At 53.6% G+C, this 16,999-nt stretch overlaps 8 protein-coding genes across 8 annotated transcripts; 5 read left to right on the plus strand and 3 right to left on the minus strand.

The window, feature by feature from the left end:
- Positions 1-326: 326 nt before the first annotated feature.
- On the plus strand, positions 327-1,935 carry RHO25_001899 (uncharacterized protein; the record flags this gene model as incomplete). The annotated part of the gene is made up of 2 exons (XM_023594496.2): positions 327-1,098; positions 1,154-1,935. The coding sequence occupies 2 exons, from the start codon at positions 327-329 to the stop codon at positions 1,933-1,935; spliced, it is 1,554 nt and encodes a 517-aa protein (XP_023460224.1).
- A 180-nt stretch (positions 1,936-2,115) lies between these two features.
- Positions 2,116-3,673, minus strand: RHO25_001900 (uncharacterized protein; the record flags this gene model as incomplete). The annotated part of the gene is made up of 2 exons (XM_023594497.1): positions 2,116-2,664; positions 2,717-3,673. The coding sequence occupies 2 exons, from the start codon at positions 3,671-3,673 to the stop codon at positions 2,116-2,118; spliced, it is 1,506 nt and encodes a 501-aa protein (XP_023460223.1).
- A 728-nt stretch (positions 3,674-4,401) lies between these two features.
- On the plus strand, positions 4,402-5,694 carry RHO25_001901 (uncharacterized protein; the record flags this gene model as incomplete). The annotated part of the gene is made up of 2 exons (XM_023594498.1): positions 4,402-4,809; positions 4,864-5,694. The coding sequence occupies 2 exons, from the start codon at positions 4,402-4,404 to the stop codon at positions 5,692-5,694; spliced, it is 1,239 nt and encodes a 412-aa protein (XP_023460222.1).
- Positions 5,695-5,838: 144 nt separating this feature from the next.
- RHO25_001902 (uncharacterized protein) lies at positions 5,839-8,223 on the minus strand (the record flags this gene model as incomplete). The annotated part of the gene is made up of 3 exons (XM_023594499.1): positions 5,839-6,565; positions 6,623-6,863; positions 7,005-8,223. 3 exons carry the CDS (start codon positions 8,221-8,223, stop codon positions 5,839-5,841), a joined length of 2,187 nt encoding a protein of 728 aa, XP_023460221.1.
- A 454-nt stretch (positions 8,224-8,677) lies between these two features.
- Positions 8,678-9,607, plus strand: RHO25_001903 (uncharacterized protein; the record flags this gene model as incomplete). The annotated part of the gene is made up of 1 exon (XM_023594500.1): positions 8,678-9,607. The coding sequence occupies one exon, from the start codon at positions 8,678-8,680 to the stop codon at positions 9,605-9,607; it is 930 nt and encodes a 309-aa protein (XP_023459009.1).
- A 467-nt stretch (positions 9,608-10,074) lies between these two features.
- Positions 10,075-11,757, minus strand: RHO25_001904 (uncharacterized protein; the record flags this gene model as incomplete). Its single annotated transcript, XM_023594501.2, has 2 exons — positions 10,075-10,178; positions 10,230-11,757. The coding sequence occupies 2 exons, from the start codon at positions 11,755-11,757 to the stop codon at positions 10,075-10,077; spliced, it is 1,632 nt and encodes a 543-aa protein (XP_023459010.1).
- Positions 11,758-13,011: 1,254 nt separating this feature from the next.
- Positions 13,012-13,650, plus strand: RHO25_001905 (uncharacterized protein; the record flags this gene model as incomplete). Its single annotated transcript, XM_023594502.2, has 1 exon — positions 13,012-13,650. The coding sequence occupies one exon, from the start codon at positions 13,012-13,014 to the stop codon at positions 13,648-13,650; it is 639 nt and encodes a 212-aa protein (XP_023459007.2).
- Positions 13,651-14,890: 1,240 nt separating this feature from the next.
- Positions 14,891-16,329, plus strand: RHO25_001906 (uncharacterized protein; the record flags this gene model as incomplete). Its single annotated transcript, XM_065602149.1, has 3 exons — positions 14,891-15,769; positions 15,826-16,026; positions 16,078-16,329. The coding sequence occupies 3 exons, from the start codon at positions 14,891-14,893 to the stop codon at positions 16,327-16,329; spliced, it is 1,332 nt and encodes a 443-aa protein (XP_065458221.1).
- Between the last annotated feature and the right edge of the window lie 670 nt (positions 16,330-16,999).

A 16,999-nucleotide genomic window follows, 5' to 3' on the forward strand; every position in this document is an offset into this window, starting at 1 on the left:
AAGGCTGTCAGCGTAGGGCCAGCTCCGGTGCAAGCTGGGCGTGCTGGAGACATCTCGGAGGGCACGCAGCGAGGTCTGCACAGGAGCATGACATTACGAGTCTTGCTTGTGTTCATCCCACTGCTTAGCGATGCACTGATTCAAGGCAGAAACAATAAACCCGTGTACTTTGCTACGACTCTGCCAAGCTAACATCTCAGCCATGATCCTGGGGATCGGCAGCAGCTGAGCTGCAGGCATCATTCCTGGCATAGGCTGCGTAGCAACGGATAGCCCTGCTCCATGTGCACATCGCTCGTCTACAAACAATAGACATAGCACTCAAGATGAGAAATGACCCACGATCGAGCTCCAGCTGGAGTCGTGGCATCCAACCGACACCCACAAATGCGAACTTCGAACCAGCTTCGTCCATCACGACTGTAACTGCTGGAGCACGCCCAGTTGGCCCTCGCAATCCAACGAGCCAGCGTTTCTTCGAGCATTCCTCTGCCAACAGAGTCAATACCGACGCCGTCATCGTAGAAAGCATCCGAGCCGAGTACCCAGAGCTTCATCTCGCTGTCGTCCCAAGAGGAGGCTGCAACATTCTTGGTTATGCTGCTGCTGGGCACGCAGGAGTCTTACCACTCGGCAATGCCAAAGATCGCCTTTCATGGCGCCTATATGTGCCCCCAGCTTCACGCTTGAATGGCAAAGGCTACACGGGCGACTCAGTAAAATTTGGCAAATACTTGGTAGATTGGAGGAACAAAGAGTTCATCGTCTACCTTGTAGACGGAAGAGATGGAACAGGGTCATATCCAGATGTCGTGAATCAGTATATCTTGTCGGCGTCTGTGGAGGCAACAAACACGCTCGTGCTCGAAGCTGGGAACTGGGGAAACACTCTGCACAACGAGATATGGGTGTTCGATGGTGGCTATTGGCAGAAGAGCGCGGAGCTATTCAACAGCGTGCAGAAAGCGAGCTGGGATGATGTGATCCTAGACCCGAACATGAAGAAAGCTATACGAGATGATGTGGAGAACTTCTACGACAGTCGTGGCACATACGAACGACTGAAGGTGCCATGGAAGCGTGGAATCATCTACTATGGTAAGCAGCACATTCAAAACACATCAGAGTCGTCTTCGCTGATTGTCCTGTGTAGGACCCCCCGGGAATGGTAAAACGATTAGTGTCAAGGCACTCATGAACACACTCTACAAACGGGAGGATTCGGTCCCCACTCTCTACGTGAAGACACTTTCGAGCTTCGCTGGCCCAGAGTACAGCATCGCCCAGATTTTCGATCTGGCCAGAAGGACCGCACCATGTTTACTTGTGTTTGAAGACTTGGACTCCATAGTGACTGACTCTGTGCGGTCCTACTTTCTCAATGCCGTAGACGGTATTCAAAAGAACGATGGCATTCTCATGATCGGATCTACAAACCATCTCGATCGACTAGACCCAGGAATCGCTAAAAGACCTTCTCGATTCGACCGCAAGTATCTGTTTCCGAACCCGAACGAGAAAGAACGTGTAGCATACATGAAATACTGGCAGTCCAAGCTATCCGACAACGAAGACGTCGATTTTCCCGACAAGCTCTGTACCGCGGTGGCCAAGATTACCCAAGGTTTCTCCTTTGCTTACATGCAAGAGGCCATGGTAGCCAGTCTGCTTGCCATTGCGAGGGACGCGGATGCTTTCAGCGAAATGATTTGCCTGGAATGCCTCGAAGCGCACGATCGGCCTAGTAATGGGCGGACATGTGAGAATGAAAGTATTCGGCCGTTCAAGGGACTTTACGACTATGTTTGGCTCGTGCGGCAAATGGATGAGCAAGACCCTGATCTGGACAATAATGTGCTTTGGCGCGAGATCAAGAAGCAGGTTCGAATACTCCGTGAGGAGATGGGAGAGGAGAAAGGTGCAAGAAGAACCTGATGTTAGCAGCAGAGATGGGTGTCCTAGACAGCACAGTCATCTGGTGATAATGAACTTATGACAATCAAGAAGAGCGTGTGTCTTTCCAGTACGCTTCGTGAAAACTAACTAGAGGATCGCCGCCTGCCCTCAAAAACATTTGCTTGCTTACCGTTCTATCGTAACTTCATTCAGACCTATCTAATAAGCATAGCGCCATCCGCGCTCGACACCGCTATGCTCGCTGTAGCCTTCTGCCTCATCGAGCTTCTTGTTCAATCGCTTGGCCCACCACTTCACTCCTAAGCAGAGTCCAACTGTGCACAAGCATCCAAAGAGGATGAGTCCTCCGCCCAGACGGTAAAACGGTTCTTGACTTGTCGGAAAGAAGTGAGGAGAGAACCAATGTGAACATTGACTGACGCAATTGGCGATGGCAATCAGGGCGGCTTTTTTCGCACGTGGTGCTGGAACCAGTGTTGTCTCCCTAGAGAGCTGCAGATTCAGTCCATTGTAGGTTCCACTGATGAGAAGAATGACCCCAAAGTAGCGTGCTCCGACGTTGAGAGTAGAAATCAGGATGGAGCAACCCGCAGCCGCGACGATGATCGGGACGAGGATGTGATAACACGACTCTTGGAATTTGCCACAGCTGTACGCGAGAACGCAGGCACTGATGTAGGCGATAGCGTACGGTGGTGCCTGGATGAGATATGTCTCCAGCTCACCGAAGCCGAAAGTCTTGATGATCTGTGAATCATGTTAGCGATGCCAGCTGTTACCCTCTTGGGGCTCAACGAACCGATGGAAAGAAGTCTTTGAAGCTTTGCGCGTTGATGAGGCTAAAATGCATCGCACAGAACATCCAGGTGAAGGGATCTTTGATGGCTTCCTTCAGACCGTCCCAAGTGCCTCCAACCTCTTCCCGCTTGCCGCCATTGGAGAGCAGGACACGATACTGAGCCATTTCACTTTCCTCTTCACTCAGCCATTGCGTGTTGTCAGGCCAGTCAGGGAGGATGAAGAACGCGGCCACCCCAACGACAATACTGGCAGCGCCTTCGATGAGAAAGAACCACTGCCATGATGTGAGCCCAGCGATGCCCTTCATGTTGTGGAGGATTCCAGCCGCCAGAAAACCAGAGACAATGTTGGATATCGTGTTACCAGCATGCCAGATAGCCATGCGGGTAGGGTTCTCGTGCTTATTATACCAGGACGAAGTCATTAACGTTATTCCTGGGAAGAAGGGAGATTCGAAAATTCCTGTACAAAAACGGATGAGACAGAACCCAACGCCAGATGTCACAGCTGGCATACAGATTGTGCAGATGCTCCATCCGATCATCATCGAAGGCAGTAGAAGGCTAGGGCGGACCTTAGCCAGCCAAAGATTACCAGGGAGTTGTCCAATCAGGTACCCAACATAGAACGTTGAGATGCCTGCGTTCCATACAGTATCCGACATGCCCAGATCTTCTTGGAGGCCAGCGAGACGTGCGTTGGAAACGTTAATTCGATCAAGGTAGTTCATCAGGAACATGATGGTGATTGTGGGCATGAGGCGCCAGTCCAACCTTCGCACAAGCTTCTTCTCCAAGGCTGCCATCTGTTCTTCGTTCAAGTCGACGAGCGTGGGAAACTGTGCTTGAATGCTGGCTGGTGTGACCACTTCGATTGCTTGAATTTCTGCATCGACCTTGTCGAGGCTTGACCTGTCCACCTCCAGGTGGGTGGTGTTAACCTTTTCCGACGCCATTGCGATTGTCTTGGTCTGCTCAGCTGAAAGTGCTGCTGGCGAGGTATCCTCGAGGTGCCTAATGTGAGCTGAGATGAGGCATTCTTGCAAAGCTATATAGGCTCATCAAGCCACAATCCCGTGCCGCTCGAAGTACCAGACATGTCACTCATCAGCGTGAGCGCCATGTGCTAACACCTGCCATGTGGTTTCCCATACACCCCGCAACCCCAGATGGAGACTAGAAGCGCAGATTTCGCGTGGCGGCTGTACTGTCACGACGCCATGTAGCGCTCGGTAGATCGCTTCGGGCTTGCCGTATAGCATCGAACAAGGCCGAGACGTGCTTCTCATGCAGCCAAGACGTAAAGCCAAGAGGTTGAACGGAAAGTCATGCTCCGCGGTATTACGCCAGACCACGATGCTTAGCTGTCGAATCTTGACGTGATGCAATGGCCTCCTTCGTAGTATCCACCGTGTCTGCAACGCGGCATCAAGTTCCACGGATGGCATGGGCTCCTTTGCCCATGTACGCTGTAAATGCCGAAAACGAAGGCAGTGGGTGTCTGTTGTGCAATGTCGTGGATGGGTCCTAGTTAGAGCTGCTTGCATCGTAGATAAGTCGGCTGTACATGCTTGCGCCATTTTGCTGCTGTAGTCATCGAAGCATGCTGAAGAAGACCACTCGATTGTTCAATCTTTACCAAAGCACAACGCATCATTTGCCCACACCACTTGCACCGTTCACGATGGCTATCGATGCTCCGACACCTCCGTTGCAGCGGCCTCGCAAGCACCGGCAGACGATCCCCGCAGTCTGGATGAGGGCGGGCACTTCAAAAGGCCTCTTTCTACATCAACGTGATCTTCCTGCCAAAAGAGAGCAATGGGCACCGGTCATCCTCGCTGCTATGGGTTCCCAAGACGGTGATCCTAAACAACTGAATGGCGTTGCGGGAGCAACGAGTACGACTTCCAAAGTTGCGGTCATCGAACCTTCAAGCAGGCCAGACATCGACGTGGAGTACACATTCGTGCAAGTCTCAATCGGTTCTCCCAAGCTTGACTTTACTGGAAACTGCGGTAATATTGCTTCAGGAGTGGGGCCATTTGCAGTGGATGAGGGCCTAGTAGGAGTCCAGCCAGGCCAAAAGAGGGTAAGTGATGCAGTGTCACTGACTGCCAGTCCCCTGTATCCTGACTTGGACTAGATTGATGTACGAATATTGAACACCAATACCGGTCGAACAATCGTGGAATCCTTAGATCTTGACGAAGACGGACATTTTCTCGAAGATGGTGAATACCGGTTGGCTGGCACAAAATCCAGCGGTAGTCCTATCGGCGTCTCTTTCGAGAAGCCGGCAGGTGCAATGACAGGCAAGCTTCTCCCGACTGGTAAGCCTGTAGACATTCTGGAAGTACCGGGTACAATCACTCGACCGTCATGCGAAGTGCAGGCCAGCTTGGTGGATGCGGCGAACCCCTTTGTACTAGTCGATGCTGCCTCGGTACCAGACTATGTCAGCAGTGCTGCAATATCATCGGACTACTATCTGGACTTTTTGGAAGCCGTTCGCTGTCATGGTGCCGTACGCATGGGATTGGCTCCCGATGTCGAGACTGCTGGACAGACTCGCGGCACTCCAAAGGTTGCTCTGCTGTCGATGCCAAAAGTGCCAGAGGGGGCTTTTGACGAGCTGCCTGATGTGCAGGTCACCGCTTTGAGTATGGGAAAGGTCCACGGCAGTCTTCAGCTCACCGGCGCTGTATGTCTCGCCACTGCAATATGCACGGAAGGTACAATAGCCAACAAGATCGCTCTTCAAGCGGAACAATGGAGAATAGCGCAATCGGGACCAGGACTGCCACGCCACGATAGCTTCACAACTTTGCCGGAACAGTCGCGGAAAGTCCTCATCAAGCATCCTGGTGGTACTATTGGCGCGGATGTGTTACGGAGCGACGAAGAGGTTCGCAGTGTGAAGCTGCTGCGAACAGCGCGGCGACTGTTTGAGGGCAAAGTCTGCTTCTTGTCATAGTGTCTCGTAGATGCAGAGCCTTTTCTGCTCAAAGAGAAGCTTTTGAATGCAGAGGTTGTGGCACCCGAGTCGACCAGAGCTCGAACGTGGTTCAGGTTAAATTTCTCGTGGAAACCTCGAGGCAAACAGTAGCCGCATGTAGACTTACATCATAGAATCGAAGTCTGTTGCATTGAAGCCAAAGATCATGTCATCGAATCGTTGGTGCGTGTTCGTTGGCAGATATCCAAGCTCCCCAGTCAAGTCAGGGTAGGATGTTCCGCCCGATACAAAAGTGGCGTTTTCAGCGCCTTGCTCCTGCATGAAACTCCGAATGATCGCATCTACATCCAGATCAGGTGCCATGTTGCCTGCTACGAAAGTCGGTTCCCATCCCATGGCACTTGGTGAATATGTGTCGGTTCCAGGGGACGTATGCTGAGAAAGCACGGGCGCTGAAACCGCGGCAGTGGTCGTGGTTTGTTGTATTCGTGTCGCCACCTCAGGCTTGTCGGGAGTCTGCACCCCCATCCTGGTCATCAGACTCTCGATGACGAGTATCGCTTTTCTGACTGCGTAGTTGGTCGCCGAGTTCTGCTTCAATAGCGAAAGACAAGTCCGCAAACAAGCGTGAGCTTCCGAGGATGCACCTCGTTTCGAAGCAATGCGCACATGTATGGTGGCTGCAACGTAAGTGGCGTAGCTGATCAAGTAGGGCGCCCGGCTCACACTGTAGGTTTTGTCGTACTTCCTCACAATCTTCACGATACTAGTAGCGGCGGTGGCACACTGTGTGAATGAACTCACTGCAACAGACGGTGAGCTGGAATGTAGATGTCCATCCGAGACAAAAGGTCGGTGCAAAAGAATTCTAATCACATTTGCCATTGCCCTGTTTGATTCAGTCAGCACAATCTGTGCACATTTCGAGTAGATATTAACCACTCACAAAAGCGATAAGACGTGGGGCGGAGGGGTGTCAGAAGTGCTTCTCGACTCAATGTCTATACTCAAATGTGGAGGAAGTTGTTCAGTCCACGTCACGAGCTCCTTGTCCAATGCTGACAGCTCCTGTTTCGGGGTTTCTGGACCTTCGGCTGCTCTCTTCTCTTTGTAGACCTTGTTCAAGACGTGGTTGAGAATGATACACAACCGACAGAGCTGGGTAAAGGTGGAGACGCTGTAGCTGCCTAGAATTTCGTCCGACAAAGTCAGCGTTTGTGCCCCCTGAATCACGTTCAAATGTCGCCGCTGCGGATACCCAGTGATCAGAAGTCTATGCTGATCACAAAGACGCGAGACGTCGCTATTTGGGCACAAGTACGACTTACATGTTCCTCCGGATGCCGACCTATCAGTGTAAGCGAATGGTGCCCAATGTTCTAATTCCTCATATTCGTCCTTGAAGTCAATCGGAACATCACATTGTGATGCTTGAAGTGTAGCTGGTCGACCTTGGTACAAGGACTGGATCTTATCGATCACAAACGCACCCCAGAAAACACGTCGTCGTACCTCTAGATCCTCGTCTGTGAGCGTTCGAACACCTGGCATCAGTGTCGCATCGATATGCAATCCCAAATCAATGATCATACGGAAGGCCAAGCCAGAGTACAGCCATGCAGCACTCTGTTCATCGCCAAGAGCGAACAGAGAATTAGTCATCTGCAGCAGGGCCTGGATGGTAGTGATTCTGCTCTGATCCATGGCCTCGCCAAGCAGTTCACGCACTCGTTCTCGAAAGCGCCAGCCTGCAGTGCGAACATCATCTGGATCTTTTCGCAGCTCGAGCCTCGGGCTAAACTTGCTTGAGCCAAAGTAGATGGCGTTAAGCAGGATCTTAGAAAAGTAGGGTCCTTGGCACGCCATATCTCGCATGAAGGCGGGGCGATATGTCACAAGAAAGGAGTGGTGCTGCCGGTTCCAATGCAAATTCAGCAAATGGAGGCCCATCTCTGGATCGACGCCGTCGAAGTCCAGTAGCCCACGTGCAGAATTCACTACTTCCATTTGCCTTTGCTTCGCTGCTTCAGCGAAAAGCAGTGTAGACATTCTGGTCTCCCTCTCGGCATTGAACCACGGCTGCGATGGCCGTTCACTTGGGAGATCGTCATATAGCGCGCTGGTTGGCCCGTGGTACGTGGCGTTCTTACTCATGGAGGCAGGCGCTCTGTTTCCCGCCGACTCTGGAGTGCTCGCAGCTGTTGGATCTGTGGGGCCTGCTTCATTGCTCGGGTCTTGCAGAGATGCGACAGTCGATGCGTCTTTTGGAACAGGTTGTCTGCCATCATCGCCACTGCTTGATGCTTCAATTGACAGCCGCGAACGCAGCCCACGGTTCTCTTCGCGTAATGCCGAGATGATAGCATTCGTGGGTCTCACACGGTTGCCTCGCTCCGGATAGACGCATTCTTTCTCGTACGTGCGACAATTGCCGCATTGGGGAGCCTGGTTATCGCACTTGAACTTCCTCAGCTTGCAGAAGCTGCACGCCCGTGCCGCTCGTGGTCTCCGTGGGGCTGATGCTTTGTCTGGTGACGCCGACGCCATTTCGCGTGGACATGAAGTGCCATGGATGTGCGGAAGTGCACAGGGCGAGGAAGAAGGGTGTCGCCATGATGTGGTTGATAGCGAGGCGGAGAGGATTGCCGCGGAAGAAATCGTCCCCTCTTCCTACGGAACATCAACTTCCGTCAGTTCTGTTAGACCGATGTGTCTTGGCATTTGGACCGTCCAGGTGGTCCAAACATCGCCTTCTCGATATGAACCAAGACGCCTGCATGAGATGCCGCTGGTAGTAGCCTTGCGAGGCCCGCAGTCAACATGCTGCACGAAGACTATATGTCTTCGATGTGCCTCGACCAATGCTGGGCCAGTAGACCTACAAGAACGAGCACTCGAACTGACAACACCCTCTAGACTTATCTTTGATCTCCGGCGACATTCCCATACGCAAATGCTCTGACTACACAGTCAGGCTACTCTGCACCACTTTCAAGACACGATGGCAAAAGTGTCAGTCCATCCTCCATCGCAAATCCCGTTGGCAGCGGCACCCATTCCCAAGATATCGTCCAAGCCCGAAAAGAAGCTCACTCCCTTGCAATCACTCATCGCCGGGGGCTTCGCCGGAGCAACCGAGGCTTGCATCACATATCCTTTCGAATACGCCAAAACTCGCTCGCAACTCAAGGCTACATCAGGCGTGACCTCCAGCACCAGCCCCATCCACCTCCTGCGCAACGCCATCAAAAACGAAGGCTTCTCATCTCTCTACACCGGCTGCACGGCCCTTGCCCTCGGGACAGCGCTCAAGGCTGGCGTTCGCTTCATGACCTTCGATGCCATAAAATCCCACCTCACAGACCCGCAAACTGGAACCCTCAGCCCAACCAACGGTCTCCTCGCCGGAATGGCTGCCGGAGCAGTCGAAAGTCTCGTAGCCGTAACACCGACCGAAAGGATCAAAACCGCATTGAGTGACGACGCCAAGGGGTCTAAACGCTTTCGTTCAACTCTTCACGGCGTTACTCTTCTACTCCGCGAACAAGGGATCCAAGGTCTTTACCGCGGACTTGTCAGCACCACGGCGAAACAAAGTGCAACGAGCGCCGTGCGGATGGGAGCGTACAATGCGATGCGGAGCCAGTATTCGAGTGCAAACAGGAATGCTGGAGTAGTGGAGACGTTTGCGATGGGGGCGCTGGCGGGCACCATCACAGTCTATGCTACGCAGCCGTTAGATACGATCAAGACCCGGTCGCAGAGTGCGAGGGGAGAGAACATAATTCCAGCGATTGTGGGGGTGTGGCGAGAGGGAGGTTTGAGGGCGTATTGGAAGGGGAGTACGATGCGACTGGGGAGATTGGTATTGAGTGGTGGGATCGTGTTTGCGGTGTATGAGCAGATTGCTAATGTAATGCGATTGTCGTGATGTTGACGACTCTGTACTTATCGTTCGGGCGCAGGTATAGAGCCCTGAGACAATGTAAGTTGCTGAGCGAATCGTTACACGCGTTTCCCGTCCGGTGTCCTGTTTCGCTGCGGGAAGCAGTCTGCTACCGATCACCTGAGGCCGCCAGAAGGCGCAAGACAGGTCTTGTCTGAAATAGATTTCGAATTGCAAGTTGCGCCTACCCACCTATAGACTCCGATGCTATGACCGCATTGTCGTCATCAAATTGCGACGAACAGATACATGCACTGTATGTTCACATACCACGGCTTCCAATGTACACTTTCCGTTCTGATTCTTCAGTGTTGCAATCTTGAATACTCGGTTCCGCAAAGCGATCTCTCAAGATCCTCGGTGCTTGATGCGCTGGAATGCCGTGATTACCTCCAGCGCATCGACTGCCGTGCAGCGTTTTCATTTCTCGGTCGTACGGTTTGCGCGGCATTCTACACCCGGTAGCGTACGCTGCGATTGATGTTCTCAATCAACCTCCCAAAAAAGCCAGACCCGCTGGAGGACGTCGAGGCAGACGAGGATGACGAGTAGTTCCCTATCACCAAATCAGCATGGTCGGCACATCCTGCACTCGGAGTCGACTTACCCTTCGTCGCCTTGTCGGCGACCAACGCAATGAGCGCAGCGCCGACACCAGACCCGTCCTTGGCAATGCCGATCCTGATCTTCTTCTCGCCTTGAGCACCAATCTCTGGAATCTCCCGAAGTGCCTCCCGGATGTACTCTTCGAAACGAGGATAGAATTCCACCAGCGATCCATCGACACCAATATCGACAACGTCGTCCTCGTTCACTTCCAGTGTTGCGTCGTTCGTCGTAGCGGCATCCGCTGGGTTCTTCAGGCGCCCAGTCGAGATCACAATAGCGGCGATCGCGACAGCAGAGAGGCGTGCAGCACGCTTTCCCACGGCCGACGCTATCAGGCGCACAGCCTCAGCATCCTCTGCTGATGCTGCAGAGACGCCGTAATCCTGGTCAAGTGTCTGGCGTGTGACTTTCAATCCAGCAGAGCTGTCTCCAGTTGTAATCGACAAGAAGCTAGAGTCCAAGCCCCATTGCTTGTGCAATGGCGAGTCTGGAGCCACATTCGTCGTACTGTGGATGTCGTTCTGGTTGCTGTGCTCATCGGCGAACAGTGGCACATTGAAATCGAGCAGCAGCGACAGCAGTGCTCGCCGCAGAATCTCACCCAAAAACATGCCGGAAACGCGCTTCTCGAACATTTGGATCCCCGGGTTCACTGACTCAAGATCGAGATCGGCATCGTAAGGCGTTTGTGGCAGCACAGAGAGATGGTTGTCGAAGCTGCCCCACTCAGTGTTGATGATCATCTCTCCCGTTGAGCTATCGATCTCGCCAGCCTCCTGGGCGCTCAGCTTCTGGAGCTTGGTGACCTTGTCGAGCTTCTCCACGTATGCTCCGTTTGTGCCAGTGCCGAAGATAGCACCAAGCAGCGTTCCCGTCTTGCCGGGCGATGTGTACGATCGTGCCATTAGTGTTCCCACAGTGTCGTTGACCAAAGCCGCAACTCGCACAGGCAATGCCAGCGCATCGATTTCAGCCTGCAGCAACGCACAGACATCCTTTCCGACTGTATCCTGAATGTCAAAACCCTTTGTCCAGCGAATCAAAGTACCCTTGTTAATGCCAAATTGTTGCACTGGGAAAGAAAACGTGAAGCCCAAACTGAAGACCTCATGTTCTGATGTGCCCTTGCCTTCTTTATGGCTTGTATAGTGATCTTCGTGGTGCGTTTTCAAGAACAGCTCAATCTGCTTGGCCAAAAAGCTGAACAGCTCATGGCTCGTCTTCGCAACCATCAGCTCGTGAGGGATCTTAACCTTCGACTGCGTCAAGCTGAAAGTCGAGTTACCATGCAGTTGGATGGAGCAGACGCGAAAGTTTGTGCCTCCCAGATCCACGGCCATGTATAAACCCTTCTCTGTTCCATTGGGCACAGCGGTGACATACGTCGGGATTTGGCTCATGGTCGCACCAGTCTTGCCGAGACCTTCGTCCATCTGGCGAATAAACTCTTTCACACCCTTGTTGACATCCTCCTTGGTGTACTCGAACTCGGCGGCCACGCGCTCGGCTGCTGCTGCCAACGCCATGCTGGAGGTATTGCCGTACAGAGTTCCCTGGACGTGCGCTGGAGCTCTACAGTATAGCTCTTGGACAAAAGGGTTGGGCGAAGGACAGCTGGGAGGCGGCTGTGGGTGATAGCGCGACTGGAAGAGGCAGAGGTCCTTGGGTAAAGCTAATTGTAGCAGGAGGATGACGCCAATGGTCAAGAGGGTGAGGAGAGTGGTTGGCTCGAAAGCCCGAGCTCGTAGACGAGCGAGGAGCGGTGTCTTGCCGCGGAGCTCGACGAGAAACGGAAGGTCGTTCTTGTCGTTGGCGGGCGGGGAAGGCGGCGGCGGCGGTCTAGACGAGAGGCTGCGGCGAAAGGCGTCGGACGGGCGATCTGGATTGCTGTGGGAGCGGTGATGGTGGACGGGTCGGGCAGCCAGAGTGGGCAATGGGGAGGAGGAAAGAGAGGGAGGGAGGGAGGGATGGGGCAGGTGTAGTGTCTTGGGAGGATCGAGACCAAGCAAATGCAAAGTGTGGAGCTTTGGTGCTGGTGGTGATGATGCCGCAGCGCTGCTTGGTTGCTGCGCTGCTTACTCGCCGCGAGCTCGACTGCCCGAATCGTTGCTTTCCCCGCGTCGTGGCTTGGGCCGGACCGACTGCCACGTTTTGTGCGACAGCTTGCTCTCTGTTGCACTTGTTGAAGAGGTGCTCTCCTGTTCTTCTATCTATTGCTGCTGGTGTTTCCTCTCCATCGCAGACTTTGCCATTGAGACCCAGAAGTGTGACGTCGCTGCACTCCACTCCGTCCAACGCGGTCGTGCTCCACTGGAGAGGCTTGCTAGTCGCGGTCCTTTTGCGGTCTGCTCGGCTGTCCGCAGCATGCAACATCACCGGCAGCCTGCGGCTCACTTTGACTTCGTCTGGAAGCAGCATACAGCGTGCGCCTTATGTAGCTAGTGCAACAGAGCATGGTCAAGGGGCTGCGTGGGCAGACGTGGCAGCATGGTACAAGCTTCAGCGGCCATTGTTGAAGGGTCAGTCACTCGAGCCAGCAATATAGTCGTCATTGCTCTCGAATGATTCCGATTCCGAAGTTCAAGTTGGACGTAGCTGGGCAGCATAACATGACCTTGGCTTGACTGCATTGGTGTTTGATCTTTAGGTCTGAATGACTTCGCGTCAGACTCGTGATTGTCTTGGCATTGGATCTCTAATGGATGACTTCATCAACGATCTCTCTACATTCATCGTGTTCTACACTGCTTCCTTTCCGAATCGACGCTCCCACATTCATCATGGGGTCCACATCATCTAAAGCAGCCAAAGCAGCAGGCTCTGCAGCGCGGAAATACCCAGCTCGCTCTCCCCTTGCCTCTGCGGCAACCAACTCTCCCGCTCCGCCTCCGAATGCGACTACAATAAATGCAGCACCCCAACCTCCACTGCCGTCAACCGCACAAACACCAGGCCCAACAGTACGACCCACACCGAGCGCAAGTGGATCTAGAAGTGAAGCCATCAACCTCGACGCGTCCGATCCCGACTTCGCTCAGTCGCTCCGCAACATAGGGCCAGTCCAACCGAATCCCACCCTTTCACCTACATCAGCATTCAACCAAAACCCCGCCGCATATCAACCCAATCCTCGAACGAACCCTGCAGTCCTTGTGCTCTCCGCTCGAGCGGAATTGGCGAACAGGGCCGACGCAGAGATTGCAGAGACGGGCGTGCGAGGGAGAGAGAACAAGAGGGAGTTCTTGGATGTGTACACCATCAGGCAAATCTTGACGTTTCGAGAGCAGGGCAGAAGTAATGAGGCGATTGAGAAGCATTTGAGTTTGAAGAAGGGTGTTGTAGAGAGGCTGGGGCCAGAGGGTGTGTTTAGTTTGATACAGGAGAGTGGAAGAGCGAAAAAGGGTGTTCAGATGGTATGAGGGGTTGTGAAGATGCAACTTCGTGAGAGAGCAATGCTCGTGGGCCTTGACATTGAACGGAGGGCTCTCAAGTGCAATATGTCACGATAGCCACCAGAAGCTGGCAACCAAGATTGTCGAGTCCATGTTCGAGGCGTCTGACTCAACGAGTTCCCGAAGACTCAGCGCAGGATAGTTTGTGCTGCGGAGTGCTGCGAAGCACATGGATGCGACGCTTTCCTGGCACTCAGACGGCCTGCACAAGGAAAAGGCATTGTCACTGGAGCCTCCAAGTTGGGTACCCAGACCGCGCCCGCAACACGCTGCGTGCCCGAGGTCTCTGCATCAAGCTGCGTGCACTTCCCACGGCGACCACGCCATGCCAGCACGAGGAGGGGATTTTGGACTCGGGAAAGGTTGAGCTATGCTTCGCTGGCCTGAGAGGACTGGTGAAATGTACAATGAGCGGAGTGCATACCGCTCAATCAGTCATGCTACTGTACTGTAGACGACAAATGTGAAAGAGAATTGGGCAATGGATTGGCACAAAATTACGAGGATGGCCCCTGATTCGCACCATGGCCTGGAAGGCGTGCTCAGAGACGTGAGAACTAGGGGTTCAGAAACGAACTGTCTGTTCGAGGGCTTATGAATGGGCGAAGCTATCGCGAGCGCAAGAACCGAAGTCAGCCCTGGCTAATTGCGGGAAGCTTATCTGCAGCCTTACCGCAGTTGGCCCACTTCCGTTCGCCGTCGTTCGTTTCACAATAACCTCTGTTTGCTATCTCATCAAAAATGATGAGACTTGGTGGTCGAACAAGCCAAGGCGATCACCGGGTCACTGCCGCGGCCGTGCTAGCATTGGGGTTGCACAGCAGACGCTCCATTCGCGCACCAAGTCGATCATTTTGGGAAGAGTTGCAATGCCTTTTCACGTGCAGACCAGCTGCAGTGAGGTGAAGTATCATCATTCACATCGAGCACTTCTGCAGATGACAGTGCGGCTGGACTGCGCTTCGCTCCTGCCTTGCGGTACGGCGGAGCCGTTAGCTTCCTGCTGGCGGCTCGGAGTCACGGCAGCAGGAGCAAACACCAAGGTGCTCATCACAAGTAAGTCGCACCGTCAGCAAATCAATTCGCGAATCAGTCAGCGCTTGTTTGTGATTCCTTGTCCGCACCCTAGGTTGTAGCTCCAACTGCCGACACAAATGCGACACTCCAGACCACACCTTCACTTCCAACACCACTTCCTCTCAGCAGCATGTGGTCGTACAAACCACTGCCCGGTGGACTGCCCACCGGCCATAGGTGGAGCCTCCATCCTGTATTCTGGAAAGTTTGCTGCGCTCTCCTTCTGCTTCTGGTCATCTTCAGAGAGTACACAAATCCCGGCATCACCAGCGATTGGGCGCAACAACATCTCGGTGCGCCAGCAGTGACCAAGCCTTCCGCGACAGTTGGCTCAGTTGAGTCAAAGCCGGTCTGGCCATCTCCGCCCGCATTACCGGAATGGCAGTATACCTGGGCCCGCGATGGCAACAATCAAGCGCTGACTGCTAGCCAATGTGATGCCGCATTTCCGGCCCTCTACCATGAGATCGACCGTGCTCAGCAACACTTCAGTGGGAAGAACATCAGCGAGAAAGACATCGCCCTGACCGGCGGCAATGATGGTGGAGTGAAGTTCTTGATCGTTGACTCTCAGGTGCGCATCGTGCAAACGAGAGGCTTGTTCCGGGAAGACTTTAGACATCGCATCATCGCTGTCGTTCAGCAAGTTGTGCAGGCTGTTGCAGCTGCCGATGCAGTGGGCGAGCCAATCCCGAACATTGAGTTTAGCATTGTCGTTGACGATATTGCCGTGCTCAAGGAGGAGAATCCGGGAGCGCTCTGGTCTTTCACGAGGAAATCTGCCGACCCTCGACAGGACAATTTGTGGTTGATTCCCAGCTTTCACTTCTTTGGCGCGCCTCCCGAAGCTGAGGGCTTTCGCACCATGCAGCAAAAGTTCAGGAGACATGACTCTCCGTTGGAAGAGAAAATACCCCAGGTCGTGTGGCGTGGCGCACTGTGGGTGAATGAGGCTGTGAGAAAGCCTTTGCTCCAGGTCACCGCTGACAAAGAGTGGGCAAATGTGTCGGTAAGTTCGATTTCTAGTCAATGGCCGACGTGGGGCAGATCTGACAAGTGATGCAGTCGATGGACTGGGGCAAGCCGGATACGGTGATCCCGATGGACGAGTTCTGCAAGTTCCGATACACAATCAACACAGAGGGCCGGTCATGGTCCGCGCGAATGACCCATCTTTTCAACTGCGATAGCCTCCTCTTCGTACACGATGTGGATTGGATCGCGCACTACTACCATCTCATAGAGAATGGCGTCAACGTCGTTCACGTCAGTCGAGATTTTTCTGACTTGTAGAACAGTATTCTCTACTATAACGAGAATCTCGGCGAAGCCCAGCAGATTGCAGATGAGGCGAAGCGAACGTTCAGGGAACGATACACCACCCCTGCTGCGACTGCATGTTATTGGAGAAGGCTGATGAGAACGTGGGCCGAAACTGTGAGCTTTGTGCCCAGAGCCAACAAGACAAAGGACGGCCAACCAATGAAGAAAACCCGCGGCATCAGCTTCGAGGAGTTCATCGTCCACAAGAATGATGAGGACGTTCCGTACAAGCGACCTGGAAGGTGAAGTGGGTTATGGTCATTGGAGGTATCTTGACATTTCGCAGTCAATGACTTTGAGCGAACCATAGAGGGGGGAGAACGGGCCGGTTACGTGCGAGTGCAAACTGTGCCAACAGCGGCAAGGTGACTGCTAGACGGCAGCTCCGAGTGCGGGCGTGGAATAAAGCCAACAGCAGTGCACTCCCCTTCCGCTTGCCAGTATACAACAGCCAGCTCCCCTCATCGGGATGCCTTGCCAGAGGCTATATGCTTCAGCTTCGTCGTAGTAAACCACCTCCTTCGATAGGACCCAGGCGGCCAGCTGGACATCACGAGTGCTTCGACCGAGCCTCTTATCTAGACACAACGCAAGGCTTCCGCTGTGGCAGGAGTAATCGGGGAATAGCTGTTCGTAGATGGCATTGGTACGTGAGAGATGTAGTCAAGCGACTGTACGGGTTGTGTCCGAATCCTTGGCTCGGAAATCCCAAGACACGGGCCGCCGAGATTCCACCCCAGCGCAATCCACCTTGCCACTTCACCTCTCACGTCTGTAAACATACTGACGCGCAGTACCCAAGCGCATCATCGCAATGCTGCCGCTCATTGCCGTTGTGCACCATCACGAGCACCTGCCATTCAGCATGACCGGACTCACTCTGACTTTGGCGCCCTAGGCTATGCGTCGGCCCTCA

Source organism: Cercospora beticola, chromosome 1 (assembly GCF_033473495.1).
Source record: "Cercospora beticola chromosome 1, complete sequence".
In the NCBI taxonomy this organism is placed as follows: Eukaryota; Fungi; Ascomycota; class Dothideomycetes; order Mycosphaerellales; family Mycosphaerellaceae; genus Cercospora; species Cercospora beticola.